This window comes from Maylandia zebra, linkage group LG2 (assembly GCF_041146795.1).
Source record: "Maylandia zebra isolate NMK-2024a linkage group LG2, Mzebra_GT3a, whole genome shotgun sequence".
NCBI lineage: Eukaryota > Metazoa > Chordata > Actinopteri > Cichliformes > Cichlidae > Maylandia > Maylandia zebra.
Window position 1 is genome coordinate 39,941,743 of NC_135168.1, and position 24,501 is coordinate 39,966,243.

Sequence of the window (24,501 nt, forward strand, 5' to 3'; positions counted from 1 at the left end):
TTAGGCCCACACGGGGGCGGTCATTTTTTATGATGACTTTGCTACCAATGCACTATGTTCTTATCGGGTAAGTGGAAAACAACAGGGGAGCGATGTGTGTAATAAAAATCGAGGTCTGCATGTATGCACGCACCGGCATGCACTCATCACATGATCAAGAGAGGGGCCCCTCTGTCTCTGCTCACAGAGCTGCACACTGACAGATGCTGAAATGTGAGCCGCTGGCTGCAATGTTGCATTTCAGGTTTGTTTTTGTATTTCCTGGTGAAAATGTGAGTCGCAAAAGCATTCGATGAACTCTTCAGTTCTTTTTTTTTTGCGTCGAATTTCTACATTTCTGCACGTTTATGTCTGAAGAGGTGTGTGTGTGTGTGTGTGTGTGTGTGTGTGTGTGTGTGTGTGTGTGTGTGTGTGTGTGTGTGTGTGTGTGTCATAAAAGCCACATCTCATATTGTGGAGAGTTTTTATATTATTACACGCAGAGACCACTGGTGCACCTCCACGTCCTTTTTCTTTTAATTCTGCTCGATTTATCTCATCGTGTTTTAGTTTGAGGTTTGGAAACAAGTAATATTCAGTTTCTTTCATTAAAAGTCACGTATATGTGCCAAGTGCATCACAGTGCGTGATAATCACGTCATGGATAGACAGTTTCCTTATCAGCTGCTGAAAGTGTTCCAAAAAGCTTTTGTGTTGGGGGAGTTTCTTGTGACCACCAGGCAATAGGTGACCTCATCAGATAGCTGTATTTGAACTCATGGCTGGAATGGATTTTAAACTCAGGATTAACTACAAGCCAGTTTTTACACAATCCGGACTCTGCACCATGAGCAATTTGCCCTTTGATATCTCTGATCGAGATCATTCTTTGTTCACGAATCCAATTTTACCTATTATACACAGGATCATCACATACATGCATATTTATTATAGATAACACTGCTTATCTCGCATAACATTAATGAAAAATATTGGACAGGAGAAATTACCCTTTGGTTGTTACCCTTTGACTGCTTGGTAATGACTCCAGTATCAATTCTGCTTTAGAAAAACACAGAGCAGTCTCAATTTGTGTTATAACATTTGGGAACTTGTACATTAATGCATGAGTTATGTATTAATAACCATTTGATCGCAGAAATTATTCAGCACGTCTTGGCTCAGAAATCTGGGTGTCATTTTTGTCTGTTCAGTGTCTCTTGAGCAATCATTCCAAACAGCTGGTTAGGGGCTGTTTTCCTAATTTAAGGAGTATTTCAAAACTCAGACTGCTGGTGTCAAAGGCTTTTATCTCTTCTTATTTGGATTATTTTGATTTAGATTTATTTTTTTTACTTGTTTTAGCAAATCACTCATTGACCTTTGCCAGACTGTTAAAAATGTTGCACTAGGACTTTTAACTAGCACCAACTAACATTCCCTTTTTGGCTTCTCTTCATTTGTTGCCAGTAAATTGAAGAATTTGTTTGAACATTTTAGTTTGAGCTGCTTCCTGGGATAATAGGTCATCAGGTCAGAGGTTGCTGCAGACCCCAAGCACTCAATCTGGTTTTCGATGTAGCGAGGACCAAGGTTGTACAATTTTCTTCCATTGTGAGGGTTGCACCCATGAAAAACTTGCCCAGTCTTCTTTGCCAATGCCAAATGGCTTATTCTGTGACCAACACAACCGCATCGGTTGTCTTGCAACAAATGTGTGCAGCCCACATACTCAGCTCTGCTGCTCAACCCACAAATTTGTTTTCCTTACAGATTCATGACCCTTTGAAGGGAATTAAACTTTCCAAGAGTATAAGATTTACTGCCAAGAAGCATTGTTACAAAAAGAAATAATTAAACACCTTCCCCTACCTTTTGTAGTAAGTTTGTCTCACACCATCCCTTCTATGACACCAACCTTCTCATTACAACCATGAATGTTCTCCATGGTCTTCTTCTTTCCCTCCTACAACTCCATCTTCAACATCCTTTGTCCAGTATGTCCACTATCCCTCTTCTCTGCATGTCCAAAGCATCCACCAGCCATGCCTCTCTACATTCGTCTCGAAACTGCGCAACCTGAGCCCTCACTTTAATTTCTCCATCCATGCTTTGTTTTTTCCTCCATCCCACTGAAAATCTGAACATCTTCAACTCATTTTCAACTCTCCAGCTCAGCCTCCTGTCTTTTCTGTCAGGTCCATCATCTCCAAACCATACATCATGGCAAGCTCATCACTATCTCGTAAATGTTCCCTTTCACTCTCGCTGCTATTAAATTTGCTCGTGAAATTAAACATTTCGAATGAATTTTAATCAGATCAAATCAGTTAATAGTGATTGGCTTATGGGCAATTGTGCAACATGTATGACGTTTTATTTGATAATTTTTGAATGTAGAGTATCAGACAGTCTAAAAGTGTGGTGAAGGAGAGTTCGCAGATTTACAAGATGAGACCTGCTACGCTGTATGGTTTGAAGTTGATAGCACTAACAAAAATAAAGGAGGCCAAGCTGAAGATCTTACAATTCCCTTTGGGAGTCACCAGGAGGACCAACATTAGAAACGAGTGTATCAGAGGGAGAAAGATTGAGCAGTTTGGACATGTGCATCTTATTGGACAAAAGATGCTTAATATGGAGTTGCCAGGCAGAACGATAAGAGGGGAGACTACAGAGAGGATTAATGGATGTAGTGAAGGAGGACATGCAGATGCTTGGTGTGGCAGAAGAGGTTGCTAGGTATAGGGTGAGATATTGGTGTTGGGTGACTCTAACGGGTGGACTCAGTAGCAAAAACACACACAGGCTCGGGGGTTGCGCTGAATGCTGTTTTATTTACAGTTATAGGGGATATTTACAAGGGAAGGGGCTATTTACAGTGATCGGGTAAACGAGCGAGGACCGAGAGGGAATGAAACAGAGCAGGAGGATGGGTGGCGCACTGGAGTGACTTGATACACAGAAAATACAGACGCGGGCGGTGATCACAGCCAGAGGCGAGGTAAATCTCCGTCATAGATCCGGGAAGACAAACTCCAAAAGAACAGGCAGGCGAGCAGGCGGCGGAACAAGCTAGTGCAGGGGAAAAACGGGCAGGGAGACGAAGCCTGAACATAAAGCTCAAGCAGCGTTAATCTAGAGCAGGGGTGTCAAGCTCCAGGCCTCGAGGGCCCGTGCTCTGCAGGTTTTAGATCTCACCCTGGGTCAACACATACATACATCCCAATAGAAATCCAACAAACACTATACAGAGTAAGGATGACGGGACTATTAATGAACTTTTTATGGATATCAGCACGTTATGATGTCAGGGGAAATGAAGTGGCAGATAATGCTGAAAATGAGGCCACTGGAAAAAGATTAGTGGAGTTAATTATCAGCTTTGGTAAAAAAAAAAAAAAGAAAGAAAAAAAAAAGAAATAAGAAATATATTAAAACAGAAAATGACGGAGAGATGGCAAAAAGAAAGGACGATGGGTTTATAAAATTGGATTTCATTGATTTACTTAGAAAGTTATCAGGCGATTTTTAATTAAAATTTGCATGATAGGATCGAATACTTTAGTGAGGATTCGGTTCACACTCCATACCAATTGGTGGCGGCAATGCACCAGTTCGTTGTTTGCCATCCGCCAATAAGCACAAAGAAGAGAAAGAAGAAGAAGCCGGACGCGTCCCTTTGGTGAATTTGCGCCCTCCGTGGCAGCAGGGGGCGCACTGCCAAGTTAGCTTTAATCCATCATGACTGTGGAAACTTCCGTTTCCGAGAGCCAGGGAGCCGCAACATCAACATCCACAGACAGATTCAGTTACTAGCTTAAAAGTCTTAACGTTAAAAGCGGTAAGGTTTCTATTAGCTGTAGCTGTTGTTGACAGTATTACAGAGTAGTTGCACCAAAGTACGGGATCAGAATGAAGTTGATCGGCATTTAAAGCTGGCGTTAGCAAATGGCTAACGTTCTCCTAACCTTACAGTCACTCATTTAATCAGACTGTTGGTGAATTGAAATGTTACGAGGTCATTTGGGTTTGTTTCTTTCCTCCTCCCATCTCTTTGGGCGATATAGTATCAGAATAAGCACTGAGAGAGTTACCTGATATCATTTGATCTAGCTGGCTTTGTCGTTTACCCAGTTACTTTCATTTGAGACACACAGTTTCCTCCGGTTAGAATGAGAATTTTTTTTATTCCTGTATTTGTTTCAGGAGTCCGACGATGTCGGGGCAAAAGCGTCCTGCCGACCCCAGCGGCCCTTCGTCCTCCGGTGCGCCGCCAGAGAAGCGCAGGGAGCGTGAAGGAGAGGACGGAGGTGCCGGAGTCAGCGCCGCGGCCGGAGGGAGCACCGCGGTGGAGACTGTCATTAAACTGGGAGGGGTGTCCAACTCTGTGAGTCCTCATCTATTATCCACTCTACCCTTAATATATCTATTAGCAACCGTCTTCTCGTATTGTGGATAAGTTTTCTTCTTTGTGCAGTCATGTTTCAATCAAATCTTTTTTAGGAAGAACAAGACATCAAAGCTCTCCAGACTAAGAACAGAAAGTTGGGAGAATCTCTCGATCAAAGACAGGTAAATTCATTCCCCGGTGTTGTTTTCTACCTCATCAGACTGTAGAAGCTGCACTTGTTTCTTGTCTTGTTAATCTAAAAGCTTTTGATCTGTTATCTTGTTGCGTGCAGGTGATTGAGGATGAACTTCGAGAGCGAATTGAGAGATTGGAGACCCGGCAAGCAACAGATGATGCCAGTCTTCTGATCCTGAACAGATACTGGAACCAGGTGACCCCTCTGTCAAAAATGATCATTAACAAATATCTTCTGTATGAAGATGTAAAATTCCAAATTATTATGCTGTTTGGTCTCTTTCAGTTTGATGAAAACATTCGGCTGATCATCAGGCGTTACGACCAAGCAAGCAGTGAGCCTGAGAAATCTCCAACGGGTGAGGGGCGGAGCCTGAAGCCAGAAACTCCAGAACCCGATGGCGACTCCAACCAGGAGAGAGCCAAGGACCGAGGTAAGAACAGAACTTACCAACGAATCATCACTTTGAAAGCAGTGACGTTAAAAAAACCCAAAAACGGAATCTGTTATGTGGCTGTCATCCAGGCCACCAAGGAGAGACAAACAACTCCTTCCTGGCCACGCTGGCTAGCAGCAGCAGTGAGGAGATGGAGGCAGAGCTTCAGGAGAGGGTGGAGTCTAGCCAGAAGCAGGCTACCCGTGTGCTGGAGATCTATGAATCTCTGAAAAGCACCGTGGCTCAGCTCAAGGCTGAGTTGGACTCTGGAGCTGGTGAGATTCAATGTTTTGACGTTTTCTGTGAAGAGAGTTTTTCAGTGAGACAATGAGATTAAATGTGCGTGCATCAGGTTTTCTTTAAATGTGATGCTGTTGCTTTTCATTCCAGGGGGCAGTCTGTGGGTGGTAGCATCCAAACTGAACACTCTCCTGACCAGTGAAAACGAGCGGCTTCAACAGCTGACGGAGGACCTCAAACAGAAGTACACACACATGACGAGCGAGGTATGAACTGCGTCTTGAACTGGATTAATCCTCAGATCCAACTAACTTTTACACTTTTTAAACACTTGTTTTGAAGATAATATAAACTTCTTGAATGATTTGGTCATAAAGACTTGATTTTTTTTTCTCAGTAGTTAATTCTTTGGGTTTTTTCTGTGTCGCTTAGTCCCGGCTTCTGGCACGGGCGGCTAACAAGGCCGACCAGCGTGTCAGCGAGGTGCAGGCTTTGATCGAGGAGTTGCAGTGGGACATGGAGAAGATCCGCCGGCGGGAAAACAGACTGAACGCACACTTGATCGAGATACTGGAGAGGGTGAGGATAGCGCAGGCTGATTAGAAGCAGGGAAATGTCAGGAGATTATTTGTATGTTGTAACACTTCCTGTGTACTCCAGGTAAACAGCAAAGGCTACAAAGTGTGTGGAGAGGCCAGCAGTGTGTGTGGGACCATCACTATTAACAAGAGAAAGGTAGGATTCCCTTTTAAAGTTAAAGAGCAGCTTTTTGGACAGCAAAAAAACTATAGCGTGAGCATTTTTGTACTTTTCCTTGACACAGTTTGAGGAGATGAACAGTGAGCTGGAGGAGAACAGAGAGCTGGCGGAAAATCGTCTCATCGAGCTGCAGAAGCTCGAGCAAGACCTGCAAAATGTTCAGCAGGAGAACGGCAGCATGAAGGTGCTCACACTGAACGCAGCATTGCTTTGACATTTGTTTTAGTTGCTTGTGATTCATGAGCACTTTTAAAGTCCACTTTCATGAAACCAAACAACCAAACTGCTAATTTACCATTGTGTAAAAATGCTTTTTACTTGAAGCTAATTAAAAATGAGTGGATTCACATGAGTGTAACAGAAATGAAGTCAGTTTTTACACCAGAGTCTTTCTGATGAACCTCAAAAATGTGATGGAAATTATTCATCAGCTAATATTTTTCTCTCCGTTTTGTTGACTTTTCTCATTACCTCTGTTTTGCTCAGACGGAGCTGCTGAACCGAGCTGAAAGCTTGGTGAAAGAAACCGCAGAGTATCGCTGTCTGCAGTCACAGTTTTCTGTGCTCTACAACGAGTCTCTGATCCTCAAGGCTCAGTTAGATGAGACACGCGCTCGACTCAACACCACGAGGACGGCACGGCTACGACAGCTCGAGCACATGGAGGTAGGTTGTGTGTTTGGGCGGTTTCGTTTGTCTTCGTCACACCTCGTCTTACTCTCATCTTCTCTGTGTGCAGAATGATGAGGTGACTCTGCAGAGGAAGGTGCGCACAGAGGTGTTTCAGTTGGAGGACACACTGGCGCAGGTCAGGAAAGAGTATGAGATGCTGCGCATCGAATTTGAGCAGACTCTTGCTGCCAATGAGCAAGCAGGTAACTGATGGAAGTTTTGACATTAAAAGTGAATGAGATGCATTATTTGTATTTGAACCAAAACCTTCACCCTTGACTTCCTCTTACTTCATTCAGGTCCCATTAATAGGGAGATGCGACACCTGATCAGCACGTTGCAAACTCACAACCAACAGATGAAGGGAGAGGTGGTGAAATACAAGTTGAGACTTAGAGAAGCGCAAGCTGAGCTCAACCAGGTAAGTGAGATGGAGGCAAGAAGAGAAATGAAACAATGATGGCGTGCTTTCACAGTCACATCTTCTGGGTGAAGTGAAGCAGAACATGATGGCACAATCTGTTACCCTCATAGGTTCGCGCTTCAAAGGGCAACGCCCCCCTCCAATCTCAGTCCAGCACAGAGATGGATGTGAAGGAGGATATGACTTCTCCATCAACGCTAGCTGTTTCTGGGGAACCTGTGGTCAAGACGGAGCCTGACAACGGCTCCTCCACACCCAGCAGCACAGGTAACTCCCAGCTTAGCTAACTAATTCTAAAACTGATCTCATTTTATGTAGCTTTATTTTAGATAGCTTTTTATTTTTTCGCTAATTAGCCTGTCCCAGTTTACAATTCCTCCATGGCTTTCTCGCATCGTCTTTCTACAGGTGCCTCAGTGAAAACAGAGTCTGGTATAGAGCTCGAGGCAACTATAAAGGAAGAGGAGAAGGAGGAGAAGAAAGAGAAGGAAGAAAAGAAAGAGAAGGACATTATAAAGAAGGAGGAAAAAGAGAGAGAGAGGGAAAAGGAGAGGGAGAGGCCGACCCGGAGCAGCGGGAGCAGCAGCAGCAGTAGCAGCAGCATGATAAAGGAAGAGAAGGAGAAACCAGGGAGCAGCAGCCAGGCAGAGGAGTTGGCCGGGGAGCGTCTCTCTATGGTTGGAGGGTCAAAGAGGAAGGAGATGGAGCAGCTGAAGATCGTTCGCACAGAACTCAAGTAAGATACATTAGTGATTTTTATTTATTTATTTTAAGCTGTGTCAGAGATTATTCATCCATGCAGGATTTTTTCTGCTTTTCTTTTTTTTTGCACACACATAAATTAAAATTATACATTATAAAGAGACATATGACCAAGAATTTGGAAGCTGGAAAAATATTGTAAACTGTAAGTACTCAAACAGCCCATTATCATATTTTTTGTTTCCTCAATCTGATTTTGGAGGGCTTGATTTCAGTGTTACACCTTTGTGTTCATATTTTCATATTATAGTATTATATATATGCTTCATATGTCACAGTTGTCAGAGTACAGTGGAAACATGTTTACTTTCATTGTTGTTGTGGATCTTTTGTTCTGCGGGTCAGCTTCAGGCTGCAAACGTCATGTGATTCTTTGAATCAACAGCAGTAGCACTCACTAAATGATGAGCTCTTCATTATACAGCAGGTAAACAAAGAATGTTGACATGTAAAACATGGGGGAACGGTCTTTTTGTTGTATATGGAGCTAGCATAGCTTGAGAAACTCCTTTAACTGTGTGTTGTGTGTTCGTTTAGGTGATAGTTTTGTTAAATATTCTCACTGTGGTTGTGCAGGAAAGCCCAGGAGTCCCAGCGGGAGATGAAGCTGCTGTTGGACATGTACCGCTCAGCACCCAAGGAGCAGAGGGACAAGGTCCAGCTCATGGCTGCAGAGAAGAAGACCAAGTCTGAGGTGATCAGCGCTGCACAATGCAGGCGTTTTGTTAACATGATCGGCAAAGTAGTGGAAGTGAATCTGTTTGGTCCACTAAGACGTTTCTGGCTTGATTTTTATGTATTTTTTTTACATGGATGGATGGAAGCAGGTAGTAATGTGCTTTGGGCTTCCCGTATAAATGTCCTGGTTTCAGGCAGAGGAGCTGCGGCAGAGGCTGAGAGAGCTGGAGGAGAGGGAGAGGAAGGAAGGCAAGAAAATGGCTGATGAAGAGGCTCTGAGGAAGATCCGTTCTGTGGAGGAGCAGATCGACATCCTCAACAAGAAGCTGTCCATAGCTAAACAGGTGCGGGACCTCATAATTTAGTTTTTACTCTTAAATACCTCTGCCTGGTTCTTTTCTTCCAACACTCTCGCCTCCTCCTGTAGGAGGAAGACGCTCTGCTGAGCGAGATGGACGTGACGGGCCAGGCTTTTGAGGACATGCAGGAACAGAACATCCGCCTGATGCAGCAGCTCAGAGAAAAAGACGACGCCAACTTCAAGCTGATGAGCGAGCGAATCAAGTCCAACCAGATCCACAAGCTGCTGAAAGAGGAGAAGGAGGAGCTCGCCGACCAGCTACTTACTTTAAAAACTCAGGTGAAGCACAAGGCGACTGCAGCACCCATGTGCGCCCCCCACCACGCATAGATTAATTGCTAATTAGTAATTGAATATAGTTAATTACTTTCTTTTAATGCACTGTGCATCATAGTGGTTTGTAACAAACATGGTAAAACATTTTCTGCTGAACAGTTTCCTGCTTTGTTCTTTTTTTTCTTTTTTTTTCTTTTTTAAATAAAAGGGATTTCTTGAAATCGTTGTTTGCGCTGTACCTTACAGGTCGATGCCCAGCTGCAGGTGGTGAGGAAGCTTGAGGAGAAGGAGCGCCTCCTGCAGGGCACCATCAACACTGCTGAGAGGGAGCTGGCACTTCGAACACAAGCCCTGGACATGAATAAACGCAAGGTAACATATTGTTCCGTATGAAGGGGATAAAAGCCGAGGTGAAGGGCAGGAGAAAACCTGCTTGTCCAGGGATGGCAACCGCTCCGAATGGCTACTCACTGTGATGCCTTTTCGTCTGACCTGACCTCGAAGGAAACAGAAGTCCATCGGAGGCCCAGCCTGTTGAGCTGAGCAGTCAGTTTTTGAGATTGTTATGTTGCCTTGGTACCTTCTCAAGATGTGCCAAAAAATCCTAGAGCCTTACAGCGAAACAACTTTTAACAAACAACAGTTGCACAGTGTTTAAATGGATCAACAATCAGCACCTTATAGACCCTCTGTGGTTTATCTGCTCAGTGTGCTGGAGAGTGGAGGCACTGCTGACATCAAAACTGGCATATCGCTTCCTGACGAACCCCCGCGCACATTTGCCCCCTGGAAATTTTATGATCTTTATTGTTTATTTCATATACCAGCTCATCCTAAATGTTATCGAGCACTCAGATGATACTGATGTAGGCGTTGCCCTCCTACGTAACGGGGAGAAGGAGAACACACCAATGCTTGATTTCTTCCTAAACTGTTGTGAGCAGTCAAATCTTGTCTATTGATTTTTAGCTGCAGGCTTCTAACAATACATCTTTCACTGGAGAGCCGGTTCAGCTCACTAGAAAGTGCCTTTACATTGTGCTTGATCATATGTAAAGCTTAAATAATGTGATAAAATGCCCTGTGACTATGCTGTAAATCAAATTTCCCTAAGAGGGCAGAATCAGAGCTACAAAATGAGCTCCTATTAAGGAATTTAAGCTTCCTTAATGCTATTTAGATGTACATAGTTAAAGTAAATAATAACTAAAATCACTTTCACATGCTGTACTGTGTGTGCACAGTGGAGTGCATGGGATTAGAATTTCCCCACTGACAGCTCTCATCCTCCTTCAGGCTCAGGAGTCGGCTTTGCTTTCGGAGGAGGTGCGAACTCAGCTGGAGCAGGTTCAGCAGAGGCTCAAGCTGGTCAGAGAGGAGGTCGTTGAGAACAGCATCTCCAGGGAAAAGGAGTCCTTCAATGCGCGACGAGCACAGGTACGCAAATCACCAAGTTTCAGTAAACACGGCAGTTTGAAATGCCGTCACATAATCATATGCACTGGGATTACAGACTTTAAAGCAATTTTAACTATACTGCTGAAAACAGCCCTACATGTTGATCCTCCACAGCTCTCCTGTATCAGATTGTACCATAAATCTAAACTGGATTTAAAACAATTTAATTTTCTGTCATAAGACTTTCGAGATGACTTTTTCTCAAAATACACAACATATTTTCTAATCCCTAATTGGATTTGTTTCCTCTATAATTCCAATATTTCCATTATGTTTCCCCCTCCAATGAAACGGTGAAAACTTCTCACATGACTGTTAATGCCACTTAATAGTCTCTTTTCCACGAGTACTTACTCTACTCTATGGGACTCGGCTCGGCTTTGATCGTTTTCCATTGCGATCGAGTAGCACCTTAAGGTGCCTGGAGTTGTTATAGCAACGCAGCTGCGACAAAAAGCGGCACAACAGAGAAGGACGTCGAAGCGAGGGTATACCTGCTGCTAAATCAAGGGTAAACATCTGCACCCGGTGGTTTGAACATGGTGTTTTTTGAAAGAGTTGCTCTCATGACTCTTTAAGTGACGCCACTGACTGGCCAATCAGCAGCATGCAGTCTGTTGATGTCACATTTTTGGATCGTCTTAGATTGCTTGGAACCCAGCAGAGCAGATATTTAAAATGACCTAATGGAAACCCCTGAAAAGTCGAGTCAAGTCAGTACAAAAGGGCTATAAGACTATTATAGTCATAAAGTCTGTTGTTAGATGAGCCCAAAATATAGGGAGTGTCTCCTGTCACTTACAGCTGTTACATCTCCCCATTGTGTTTTTTTTCAGGAGGACATTTCCAAACTGAGGAGAAAGATTGAGAAGGCCAAGAAGCCTGCCGAGAAAATCAGCAATGGAGACGATATTCTAAATGAAGAAATAAATGATTATAAGGTCAGACCCTCAGCTTGGCATAAAGTCCTGCGGCAGACTAGCCTGGCTCTCAACGAAGGTGATCCGATGAGTCTGCCAGAACACTTAAAGCTCAGTGATGTGTGTATTGCATCTTTAGTGTAGAAATTGCAGCATTCGCAGGAGGTTATGTCTTTTAGACACTCTGGGAAGTTACCAGTCTCAACCAAGATAAAGCACAGCAACATAAACTCCTGTGCTTCTGTTCCCCATGTGTTCAGTCTTTGTGCTAATCTGAGCTCACAGGTTGCTAGCTATAACTTCCTATTTACTATAAAAACAAAATGAGGCTAACCTTGTGGCAGAGTTTCTCCTTTAGCTCTGATCTGATGACCATTGATAACTTTATGATTCTAATGCTGAAAAACATCTGAGGTCAAACTACAGTCTCACCAACTGTGGGGAAAAAATACAGGCAGTTCCTGTTACACATAAGTAATGTCTCATGGCTGCAAGCAAAATCCATAAACAAATACACTGACAGGTGTTATAGCTGAGTGTGTTTTTGGGAGTGTGATCAGAGTCTTTATGAGGACAGAATAGAACAACTGGAATTCAGTGGATCTGTTAGAAAACAGACTTGCTCAAATTTCAGATTCCTATAGGCCTGTGATCACATTTGTCCAGATTTATCCCCAGAGGCAGTACATATAATTATGATCTGAGTCTTTAGTGATACACACCTGCTTTACAGGATTTCTGTTCTTCTAAGAGAGTGGTTGAGTGTTAAGTCTGGTTTGAGGGCTTCACTCCTGCCCTAGATATTCACTTCCACTCATTAGGAACCATTCAGTCGAGAAAAACAATGTTTTTTTCAGTGTATTGTTCAAACCGTTCCTTGTCTCTCTCTCTCTCTACAGGCACGTCTTACGTGTCCGTGCTGCAACTCCCGGGTGAAGGATGCTGTGCTGACAAAGTGCTTCCACGTCTTCTGCTTCGAGTGCGTTAAGACGCGCTACGACACACGCCAGAGGAAGTGCCCCAAATGCAACGCGGCCTTCGGGGCCAACGACTTCCATCGCATCTACATCGGCTAAAAGCCACGCAGCTAAACTCGTGAGGAAGCGGGTCAGCGAGATGAGCTGGAGTAGAGACACTGCCTGGGGAAAAGGCTCAGCACGGCACTCACGTGCCCCCTCCTCCAATTATGTACTTCCCTTACACTCTGATGTGCAAGAGATTGTTGGTGAGGAGACAGTCGATGATTTCAGCTTTGTGTGGGCCGCAGTGATGCTTTGAAGATTTTTGTTGTTGTTGTTGTTTTATTTTAACAATAACCGAAGCTTCTCTCATCCAGTGTCCACTAATTAACTTTCTTTTTTTAATGCTGGTGCAGACAGAGGCTTGTTTGTGTGCACTCATTTGAAAGCAGCCCATTAAACCAGTTATCAGAGAAACAGCAGTGCTGTGGATGTTGGTGTGTATGTACACTGTGAATGCCGTTTTCTTTTTTTTTTATTTGCCTGTTTTTGCTCAGTGCTGCCCTGAAACAAGCTGACTTGGTGCTGTATAATTGCTGTTCTGCTAGTTATTAAAATTACATGAAAACTGTTCCGCTTCTTCTTCGTTTTTTTATTATTAAAACCATGTGAAGTCTTAACGTTTGATCCTGCAGCATTAAAATACAAGTCCCAGTGTGCAAATCTCTGTTTATCCCCGCTCAGCAGAGCTCTTTCCTCCCTCTGCTCCTCCTCCCCGAAGCCCCAGACGTGTTTGCACGCTGGAAACGGTCGTTAGAAACGCTGGAAGGAAGGGAGTGCCGAACGGGAACGGTGGCAAGAAGGGCTTTTTCTCTCTCGCTCTCTCACTCTTTAAATGTTATGCAACATAATCCATCACAGAAGTGCATTTTGATGCAAGTTCAGAGACAAAGGAGCACCAACCTCGATCGCTGTGGGGCTCAGAGCTGAAATAAGAGGCTTTAGGAGACTCGTGGCCAGCTCACACTCAGAGTTTCGGTCGTTTTCTTGCAGATCTGCCCAGGAAACAAACCACTTTTGGATTCATACACTGCGGGAGTTTTTTTGTTGTTGTTTTTAACTGTAACTTTCCGTTACGTTTTGACTGATGATCTCATATCTCTATCGCTGCTGGATCTAAGCCTTTAACGGTTTCTTACCAAATATAGCTGGAGCGTCCTTGGGGAGCGCAGAGTTCCAGGATTGGATATTTTTTGCAGTGCAGCCAGAGTTTATAATTAAACACCAATAGTAATAATATCCTCCTGAAACCGAAAGGATTTTTAAACCTGTGTTTTATCTGAATTTCAAATTTTACACTTGAATGTCTTATTATTTTTAAAAGCGTGCGCCTTACTGCCTGTCCTTCTGCCTGTTGGTGCTACATGTTGATTTAAAACTCGGTGTGCAGTCAGCGAATGCTCCCAACAGAAGCCATTTTTAAGTCTGTGATTTTCTGTCTGAGTCACTGAACACGAGCTGCTCAACCTGCTCTGAGCTGCAGCGTGAACCTGTGCGCGTTCACTTGGCACATTTTCCACACATTGTTCTCAAACCTCCTTTCAGTGACTCCGTGCGTCTGGGCTGAGAGCGCAGTGGATGTGCCATGGCTCGGGTTTTTCTTACTATCTGTGTGTTGGCTCTCGGCTTGACGGTGGCCTGGGCTGGAGCCGAAGCTCGGGCTGAGCAGGCCAAGGCGGACAGCCCATCGGTGGTTACCCTGCGTACCGTTTTCACGGGAACCTGCCAGGAGATCCACCGGTACGCGGAGTCGTTAGTGGGAACCAGCGTGATACGATCAGCTGCTGAGGTAAAGAGGGGAGGTGCACCGCGGGATAACGCTCTTTTCCTCCTTGCACCAGGAAGTGGATTTGAATTGTTAAAATGCGGTGGTCTAACTTCACTATTCTCTCAGTATTCTCGCTCTGTGCTTAACTGTACCCGATTACTAATTCTGAAAGCTCCAACCTTTCTCTTTAACCTTTCTCCACCCATCACTTCACCCTCTACACACGCATTCCCCTCCATGTGCTCTTCAACTTGATAATCTCCCTTCCTGATCCCCCATCATCTTCTCTGCCCTCATTTTTGTGTCTTCTCCTCACCCCTTCGCACTCTTCCACACGCTCATCTCCGCCTCCCTGCTCCTTCTACTACTGGTGGCTCCCTTTTCCCTCAGAGTGCAGTGTTGTTTCTTGAGTCATTGCTTGGTCAGGAGAACGTCGGTACATTGGCCATGGTAAGCAACATTCCTGGGTGTTTCCATCGTGCTGCCCTGACATGGTGCCTTAAACAGAGCCCACTCACTTGGTTCAGTTTAGCCCCATGTCGTGTCATGTCGTGTTACACCATATAGCGCTGAGAGTAGAGAAGCTGTGTGTTTCAGTACAGTGATATTTGCATGTAAGGGCTCACTTTACTTGTGAGCTTTTGTGTGTGTGTGTGTGGAAACGTCATTGTGCATTAGTAGTTCACCATGAATCACCTAGTGTGTCTGAATGTGTGAGTTAACTTCCCGCATGCAGTCAAACTGAAAATAAAGCCTGTTTCTGCAACTTCGGATTTAAGCTAAACAAAAGATCTGGACGCTGTGCTGATAGTTCCCAGTAAAATCAGTGTAAAAGAGCAAAATCTTTGGTATAATAGTGTAATAAGTAAATAAGCCCGATTTTACAGTTATGAAAGCTTTAAAAGTTTTGGAAATTAAAACCAATAGAAGGTTATTACACCTGTTTATGAGTTACACAGACACTGGCATGAAGTTCTTAAGTTTGTGGCCTTGTGTAGTGCAACAGGTGCAGATTAGATATGCGTCCAACTCGCTGGGCTCCCCTTGACCTTGCAGTACTGTGTCTGTGTGTGTGTTGTTTTGTGAGTCGGGGGTGGAGGGTGCACAGGAATAGAGAGGGGTGCTGTCCAGCTGTCACCAGCACGCACAGCTGTTTGTCCAAGTCGGCACATCTTCTATCTTAAGATGCCGCTCATAAGGGCTATTAAAGTTCCCAGCTGAATGCGATCAGTGAGTTTGTACCAGCTGCTCCTGTCAGCATTATGAATCACACTGCCTGCACATTGTCTTCTGTCGTCTCTCTGCATGGTTTTCAGTCTGGCCAGTATGCCATGTTACTTAATTGTGGCCTTGTGTAATAACAAATGTAAAGCATGTCTCCACCCTCCTTGCACACCACTCCAGTTTTTTGAGATGGTGATCCGATTCCTGGCCGAAGGAGCTGCCAGCGGCCTGAATGTCATCGCTGTTTACGTCACAGAGATCCTCAGAGTCACTGGATTTGATGGTGGGTAGCAGGATGAGCCCCTATGTGTGTGTCTGTTTGTGTGTGTGTGTGTGTGTGTGTGTGTGTGTGTGTGTGTGTGTGTGTGTGTGTGTGTGTGTGTGTGTGTGTGTGTGTGTGTGTGCTCACGTAAAGTTGAATCCATGGCAATAAAAAATGCAAGTGAAAATATGCAGACTTGCCTCTCCCTCCGGGCAATTTGTAAGCCACTCCTTTTTAATTGTAAGTGTTTGCTCTTGTTGCTTCCTGTGTAACAGAAAGTATTTTCAAGCTTTATTCTTTTTAACAACACGGCTAAGCTGGATTTCCTCCCTCCACAGCTACACTGAAACTGCCCCACTTCACTCCAGAGGGTGTGACGGCCGTCGCCCAGTGGGGTCTGGTGGCCCTCATTGGCTACTGGTTGCTGTCCATCGTTCTGCGTCTGCTGATTGGTGCGATAAAGCAGGTCTTCTGGATTATCAAAACTGTCTTGGGACTCTGGTTTTTTGGACTGATAGTGACTGATAAGCAAGCGTCCGCAGACACCACGGCAGTTCGACTGGCTGGCTTAGTGCTGGTATGCGTCTTTTTGACGCTGCTCACTTCGAGCTCTGAAAAGTCTTTTGTTGTGGAGGATCGACTGAGGCGCCTGGAGGGCCGAGTGAACGCAGTAGAGAGTAAGAAAAAGGAGTAGTGATGAGAAAAGGCAGACAGGAGTTAAGATGGACAAAGGTGATGGCAATGCAAGTTAAGAAAAATAGTAACTGATTTCTGTCAGCCTGTTTGTGTGAGATATGGGTAATAAAGTAATCTCTGGGATTTTTAATCAAAAATGTTCTTTTCGTCTGCAATCAAGCCACATGAAACTTGTTTACTATGACAAACAAAATGTATTGAAAGGCTACACAAGAAAAAAATGACTGTGCATACAGGAAATAATTCCATAAATGAGATCATAACAGTCCTTTTCTGCCCTGTCTGTTGCACCATTTCAAACACAATAAAATATTTTACAAAATTTTCAGTTCAAAGAGAAAAGCTTCAGTCATGCAAACTCTGTGTGCATTTCAGCCAGCTGCTTACCATGACCACAGTTTCCACAGTGACAACTGAGCTAAATGAAAATGTTGTTTCCTTTGCAAGCACTGTGCAAAAAAGCAACGTATTCTGTTCCTTTGGTACACATTCCTGGGGGTCAACCATCAAAGAATGATGAATGGTGAACCATTGAGATGCAAAAGTACAATCTTTGACCTTCTGGTATCACTAAGGGAAAGTCCATTACAGCAGCCAATCCAACTGATATTTTTGTCTGGGCTGAAGTGGTTGACCAACTGCCAGACCAGCGTAACCCAGCGTAATCATGCAGCTATCCTGATTGAGAACCTTCCATGCACTGATGGCATCTTAGATTAGGCTTCATAAGCACAAGCATCAAGCAACACATCTTATATTTGATGACTTATGTTCAATTAGCTACAGCCATGCCTCTTCACTCCCATCTGCCAGGCTGGGTCCCAACGGCTCTGTCATCTGGAAGCTTTTTAATCCTTTGGGTTCTTACCACCAATCTCCACCCCCACTGTCACATCAAGGGAATGGAGCAACCTGACCTCAGTGCCAAAATTATCACTTCTGCTTGCTCCCCTTCACCATCAATAGTCAAAATCCTCCTACGCTGTTCTTTGGTGGAGTGCCAAGCAGACCAGATACAATTCTATTGTGAAATCAACCTTTTTTTTCTCACCACATTAGTGAAAAAAGGAGGAAACTGATAGAGTGTTGCAGCTAAATGTATCTAAAATGAATTTCTTTTAAAAGATTAAAAGGATAAAGCAAGAATTAGACACCAGCTCTTCCTCTCACAGCTCTGCAACCCTTTTTATGCATTTGGATTTCCCAGGCCACAACTTCACTTAATTATACAGAAATGGCAAACCGATTCAGCAGCTAGCTTATGAACACTTTAGAGCACCTAAAGAGCCAGCTGTTTCCCTTAACAGAATTTAGAGAGCGTTAAATATTGGGCATATGTTCACCAGGTGTCCAAAACACAGATAAATGCAGATTTTGCAACTCCTTCCAAACTTTTCTTAGTTACTTAAAAGAAAATCTTCTAGTTACACTTCCCCAAAAACTTAAAAAGCAAAACAAACCCTAACTCAAGCTGTGAAAGAATGGAAGTGGATATTTTCACATTTTTGTTACACAATAGCATACATACTATAGCCTTTATAGGATTCCCACGTCTCTGATATAACCTACACAGAGATTGCCAATTATTGTGGGAAAAGGCTAAACAAAAACATATTAATTTTAAGTAACTTTAAGAAATTAAATGAGTCACACGAGGTTTTAGTGCTTAGAGTTTTATTTTGTGTGTTTCTTCTGCTATTACAAAGTTAGTTTGAACACATACTCCAGTTCTTAAAGCATGAGCTGATAAACCTTTTTAAATGTCTCTACACAGGACTACTTGTTGTGCGTGTCAGACAGGTCTGAGGTTCTGTTGTTTTTCTTCTCAAGACAGAAAAGCCTCAGTTGTAGTTTGAGTCCTGCTCTGCTTCCTGTCTTCTGTGAACCAGCTGCTATGGCAGAAAGGAATTTATGTGCTTGGATGGGCTTTTGGCTCTCTAGTGACACTGTTGGAGGTGCTTTAAGTATTAGTGAAGGTAAACTGTGCAGGGGAACAAATGCAAATACCAAACAAGTTGTAGAGGTAGGATAATGCTAGCTTTAATGTAACAGATGTCTAAATACATGCTGATATGTCCATAAGGGTTTTTAAAAAGGTTTTACAGCATATAGTCTTCTCAGAAAGTGCTTAAATAACATACACACAATACACACAATCGACAGTACTTTCACAGGATGAAGGGGTATTGCACTTGTAACTAAATGTAACAGATCAAAAGTTCCCACATATGGACACAAATACATCAAATATATAAAAACAAAACATAAACCACATGTCAGGAGGGTAGGTCTTTGGTAAAGCATAGAAATATTTCCATATTGATGGCCCTTGCATTTCTAAGTTTGCTTTTTGTGTACAAGATATGATTAAATACTAAGATATGAACTCTTCATACAAGCAACAATAACAAAAAAGTCTAAAATAAGCGTCTTCATTAGCAGTCTCACATTTCATACAAACTGTGAATGCATCTTTCTCAGGAGCTAAAAACAGTTCCCTTATTTAAGTTAATATGACTCAGATTCCACATTTAACTGTAAAACCTCAGTTTTTGCAACGTGCCTACTGCATATATCTTCCCTGAAAATATCACATTCACAGTGGTCTGTAATGCATAACGTATTCCTGACAGAACTATAGAGAACAGAAAAATGTATTTACAGTAGTGTTAATTAATGTGCCGTATCCCTTAAAAATCACAACATAAAAAACAAAAAGACAGAGGAAAATCCGAAAATACATATTTTCTTTCTCCTTGATAAATATGGAACTACAGCAGGCAGCAGTGAAGACACAAGCTTCAAAATGTTTTTGGTTCTAAGGTTTTTTTTATCCATAAAAAACTATCTGTAGAAACATAAATTTGTAAATGTACCAGTGGTTACAAAACATTTTTTTTCTTGGCTCAAAGATGTCAGGCAAGCCTATTCCCTGAAATGTCAAATTATCCCTTCGTCACCGTACTAAAGAACACAGTTCAAAATCAAGACTTTTAGAAGAAGATGAATTTCTCTGAGGTATAAACATCACAGTACGTTGAGGCTGAGCTGAGTGGCGGACCAGAATTGAAAATTGTCCCCTTCAATTCAAACCGTGGCTCAGGGTCGGAGGTGGGAGTGATGGTTGGAGCCTCTTCCTGCTTCGCCGGCGGTGTAACCTGGAGGAAAAAGACAGACGTGTCACTGCACATTTAGCCTTTAAACCAAGTCTCGTTTCTAAGTTTAAAGAAGTTTCAAAACTGCATTGAACATGCACTTAGGTCTCACCTCACAATAAGCAGGTGGAGAATCCGTAGCAGCAGAACTGTGTATCTGCAGAGTTCAACAACACACATTAATAGCAGGAAAGAGAGGAGAATAAAAATGGCTCAGGAGTTGAGTTCATACACTAACCAGCAGGTCAACTGGAGCATCAGGAGCCTCATCAGTGTTGGGTGGATTAGAGAGTTCACAGTGCTGGTTTGATCCCGGACCCACAGGCTCAAACTGCAGTTCGATTTAAACAGACAATATAAACACAACTAAAAAAAATAAATACACAAAAAGCAAAAAAATAGCAGATCATGTTCACCTCATGGTAATACACAGCAGGCTCGCTATCATTCTCTGCAGCTGCTTCTGAGTTCTCCTTTGCTGAGGATCTCTCACCACAACAGCAGTACTTGCAGCAACACCAGCACAGTGTGAAGAACAACGCACCACCACCAATACCGAGGTAAGCCTGACTGAACTGTGGCTCTGAAACAAAGTCTGTTAATCAGCCCAAAGCAAACTATACTGTATAATGAAAATGATCTTAGTTTATTTACCTTCCATTTCCAGGAAAACTACCAAGGCTTTGTCATCATTATCATCTCTGACTTCAAACCGTCCACTGCATGTCTTTTGGATGGCCTTGTGTACAATCCCACATGGCTTTAAAAGCTCAAACCCCACGCAATCCACTTGTTTCAAATCATGCTGCAGTCTGCCCTTAAGGACTATCGCAGTCTTACTGTTTTCGCCAGGGAAGAAGTAAATGTTGCAGGAGTGCGGTTCCAGATCAAAAGTGATGTTCAGGACTTGATTAGTCTCCAGGGTATAGCTCTTTGTGACCTCTGATAAAGAAAATATTAAAGTGATTTTTAAGTTAATGCACTAATGCATGAGGAATCTGTAGGAAGCAGGGGCAGCTCTAGGGGAGGGGTTGATGACGGGAAATCGTGAGGGACATACAAAGTGACACAATACAAATGACAAAAATTACATATGGAGAAATAAATAACAAGTTAATATTTCAACTCATTGTAGGGTGTCTATAGGACTTTTATCAACGTTTCCCCCTCAGTTGCACATGGTGATTTCCCCTGCAGTGGACGGGGTTTTTAAGTATATGATGTGTTCAACTTTGTCTTGGTTCGTGGTGTAAGTTTTTTTGGGGGTTTTGTGTCCGATTTAAGGAAAATTAAGTTACTGTCGTGTATGATGCTTCTGAAGATGAGCTGTGAGAATCTCCATAAAACCAGAACCTGTCCTTTTAAAAAGGCTTAAAACGAACCAACCCATATGTCCTTTACTGAGCTTTAGATTTGCATTGCTCTGGTGGACTTTATAAAATCCAGTTTACAGAGTATAGAGCTATATGACTTAACTAAATGCATATTTGTTATATACCGCAGTTTGGCTTTAGAGACTTTAAATGTGCTGTTACAGTAGTGTTACGCTCTCATTGATTTGTAGGTCAATCTAACTATAGGCTTGTGGTAAAAGTTTAGCACACCTGTAGAAAAAGAAAAAAAACATTAGATAAATCAAGGACTAAAAAGATCCACACCTTTTACGTCAATGATCTTCGCATGCATCAATTCCCCATAGTTGTCTTTGAATATGTAGCGGCCACTGTCTTTTTGGGCTAAAGAACTGATGGTATATAAGGTCTCAGTCATCTTCCATCTACTGCCCTCTTTGGGCTGATCTTCGTCACGTTCCCACAAGATCGTCCCTTCTGATTTGTTCTTGGGGATTAAGTGAACCCTTCTTGACACCCTCATCCTGAATCTGTTTCCATACTCCACTTCATAATTTTCAACATTTTCAAGGCCTGGAGAGGAGAGAAAAATTATTAATGTATGTTGTTATTGCAAATTACTTTTGCTAATTCTGGCATATTTACATTGACATGTTCATAATTATACCGTGTTATCAGAGTTAAGAAAATTGCACTTAAATACAATAATAAAGGGTGATCCTGAGCACTGATGCTGAGTCCCAGACTTCAGCATTATTAAAGCTGCTTTACTAACGTGGAAATGAGCTTCCTTACTTACCAACACCAAGACTGGCAACTAGAAGCAGCAATAAGATCATGATGATGTGCAGGGATTCAGAGATTCCGAGTCTCGAATAAACAGTTAGGCACAAAGCACCCTGCGTTTGGGGTTCATTTGTACCTCTTTTAGTATATAGACTTCATATTACACCTACCCTACATAAATACATGGGTAGTAGAAGAAGGTTACAAAGTTAATACGCGCCGGTACGCTGTTAAAGTCGCAAAACGGAGAAACATTTTGTAAGCCCACCCAAAGGGCGTTTCCTTCAGCGCACTAGTGATGCGTTTAAGGGTTTTACGGAAATTATTGTTAAAATATCGAACAAGAGGGTTCGGTGTGACTCGGCCTCAGCCCCTCAGTTCGATAAAAGATTGGCGAGGGGCTGTTAGGTCCACGAACAATAATAATATTTTTTATTAAAGGTTAATTGTTGTTGTTGTTATTAATACATTTAATAATAATAATAATAATAATAATAATAATAATAATGCATTTTATTTGAGGGCGCCTTTCAAAAAACCAAGGTCACCTTACAAAAAACAAAATTAATAAAAGGAACAGTTGTCATAAAATACATAAAATAAGTTAAAATTACAAAACAGAGCTTGACAACAGATAAAATTAGCATTAAAGCGAATAAGCCAGTTTAAACAGATGTGTTTTGAGCTGTGTCTTAAAATAGAAAGGGAGTCAATATTTCTTAGTGCAGGAGGAAGAGAGTTCCAGAGCCGGGAAGCAGAGCGACTGAAAGCTCTGTTCCCCATAGTAATAAGGTGTGAGGACGGAACAGTAAGATGAATAAGACTAAGGACAAGGATGGCAGCAGCATGGGGAGTAAGGAAGGGACGGAGTCGGTTAATATTACGTTTGACATTTGACAATATTGTTCAAATTACATAGATAGAGAGATAGAGAGAGAGATAGAGAGATAGATAGAGAGAACCATGGAGAGGCTGCTAGGAAAGCTTCAAATGCAGAGAGTCAGGCAAGTCCCGAGGTGCCAGCTAAACAGTAAAAACAAGGAAGGAGGAAGAGGAGGAACCATCATGGGAGGATAGGCCCCTGCAGAGCATGTACCACCGGCAGATAGAGGAGGTGACTGACATCCAGAAATCCTACCAGTGGCTGGATAAAGCTGGACTTAAAGTCAGCACAAAGGATATTGGAAGCACAGCAACAAGCTCTGAGCACAAAATCCATAGAGGCTGGGGTCTATCACACTAGGCAAGGCCCCAGGTGCAGACTGTGTAAAGATGCCCCTGAGCTAATCCAGCACATAACAGCAGGATGCAAGATGCTGACAGGCAGGGCATACATGGGACGCCATATCCAAGTGGCCAGCATAGTATACAGGAACATCTGTGCCAAGTATGGCCTGGAAGTCGAGAGGGGAATTTATTTTATTATTATTTTTAGAATGAAATCAAAATTTCAAGACAAATTTTAAAATGTTATTTTGAGAAAAAAGCTAAATTTGAATTTAAGTTGAATTTAATCTCAAAATAGTATTTCAAGTTTATTCTCAAATTTGTATGTTGAATTTCTCATTGAAATACTATTTTGGAGAATTAATTGGAAATTTTGAGATTAAAGTCGAAATAGTATCTTGACTTTCATCTTGGATATCTTTTATTGTCATCTTTAATTTTAAGAATTAAGTCAACATTTCTAGATTAATCTTGAAACACTTCTAAGAAAATGAAGTTGAAACAGAATCTAATTACTTTGGTAATCTCCAAGCTTTTCTGCCACTACAAGACTCATTTTGGTTTTGAGTGAAATTTACTTTTAATACACTTAAGATCCATGTACCCTTTGAGTGACTTATGGAAGCTTTATGTGTAGATTTACATAATATCCCAATTCAGCTTTGGCTGTAACAGAGTTAACGCTAAATAGCAAAGATATATATGGGGTCAGTTATGTGACAGACAGAGCTCATTAAGCAGGCAGGTGTGAGCCTGGTTGCTATAGTGACACCATCCAGTGGCACCACACACACACACACACACACACACACACACACACACACACACACGCACACACACACACACCTCTCTGCTGCTGCTTTAACCCTTTAAAACCGGTCGGAGTTTGTTGTTGTTGTTTTTTTACCTTCGGAGCCCTTATAAGCCTGTACTGGTGTTTTTAAAAGTCATGTTTGACTTCATACTTTTCTGAATAGTTTCTGGGATGCTTAGAACTCAAATTGCACTGCTGAAAATAGTTTATTTTGATGTACATGCTGTATTTTTGCAAATTTGCATTATGATATTTATTTTCATTTTTCTAGCAGTATATAAAAAATTGGTGTGAAGACACTCAAAATAAATTTCCTGTTGTTAGAAACTATTTTGTGCAACTTTTTTGTATTTACAAACTTCTTAAATTTCTCTAACTAGAAATATATGTAAAAAAAAAAAAAAGATTTTCAATTTTTTGTAGTGTATTGTACTTTTTTGCAATTTATGTAGTTATTATAGACTTAATGCACACATATTACCTAATTTTGGGCTATAACAGCTATACTGATGTACAGCAACTTGAAATGCTCCCAAAAATGGCACTACAGCATGTAAAAATATAAATATAACTCTAGTGGACTTGGTTCTATGGTAGGTCCTAAAGGTTTAAATAAACAGAAAAGTCATTGTGAAACAAATGCT

The 24,501-nt window shown here is 42.3% G+C and overlaps 3 protein-coding genes across 4 annotated transcripts; 2 read left to right on the forward strand and 1 right to left on the reverse strand.

The window, feature by feature from the left end:
- The first annotated feature begins 3,667 nt into the window (after positions 1-3,667).
- rnf20 (ring finger protein 20, E3 ubiquitin protein ligase) lies at positions 3,668-13,144 on the forward strand. Its single transcript, XM_004545388.5, has 22 exons — positions 3,668-3,823; positions 4,189-4,369; positions 4,486-4,554; positions 4,665-4,763; positions 4,854-5,001; positions 5,094-5,279; positions 5,395-5,510; positions 5,677-5,823; positions 5,905-5,979; positions 6,068-6,187; positions 6,490-6,669; positions 6,743-6,878; positions 6,975-7,096; positions 7,210-7,366; positions 7,508-7,835; positions 8,438-8,555; positions 8,734-8,883; positions 8,967-9,179; positions 9,423-9,548; positions 10,473-10,613; positions 11,471-11,575; positions 12,454-13,144. The coding sequence occupies exons 2-22, from the start codon at positions 4,199-4,201 to the stop codon at positions 12,628-12,630; spliced, it is 3,084 nt and encodes a 1,027-aa protein (XP_004545445.1). The 5' UTR covers positions 3,668-3,823; positions 4,189-4,198; the 3' UTR covers positions 12,631-13,144.
- Positions 13,145-13,289: 145 nt separating this feature from the next.
- LOC101464102 (uncharacterized) lies at positions 13,290-16,847 on the forward strand. 2 transcript variants are annotated; one of them, XM_004545389.4, is made up of 4 exons: positions 13,290-14,362; positions 14,732-14,791; positions 15,746-15,848; positions 16,166-16,847. In XM_004545389.4, exons 1-4 carry the CDS (start codon positions 14,159-14,161, stop codon positions 16,519-16,521), a joined length of 723 nt encoding a protein of 240 aa, XP_004545446.1. In that variant the 5' UTR covers positions 13,290-14,158; the 3' UTR covers positions 16,522-16,847. The 2 variants fall into 2 exon arrangements, with proteins under 2 accessions (XP_004545446.1, XP_004545447.1); XM_004545390.4 differs by lacking the exon at positions 14,732-14,791 and having other exon boundaries at positions 13,294-14,362.
- A 1,691-nt stretch (positions 16,848-18,538) lies between these two features.
- Positions 18,539-22,072, reverse strand: LOC101464566 (uncharacterized). The gene is made up of 7 exons (XM_004545391.3): positions 21,830-22,072; positions 21,337-21,603; positions 20,333-20,620; positions 20,095-20,261; positions 19,917-20,009; positions 19,791-19,835; positions 18,539-19,681 (listed from the first exon to the last, which is right to left on the reverse strand). The coding sequence occupies exons 1-7, from the start codon at positions 21,867-21,869 to the stop codon at positions 19,517-19,519; spliced, it is 1,065 nt and encodes a 354-aa protein (XP_004545448.2). The 5' UTR covers positions 21,870-22,072; the 3' UTR covers positions 18,539-19,516.
- Between the last annotated feature and the right edge of the window lie 2,429 nt (positions 22,073-24,501).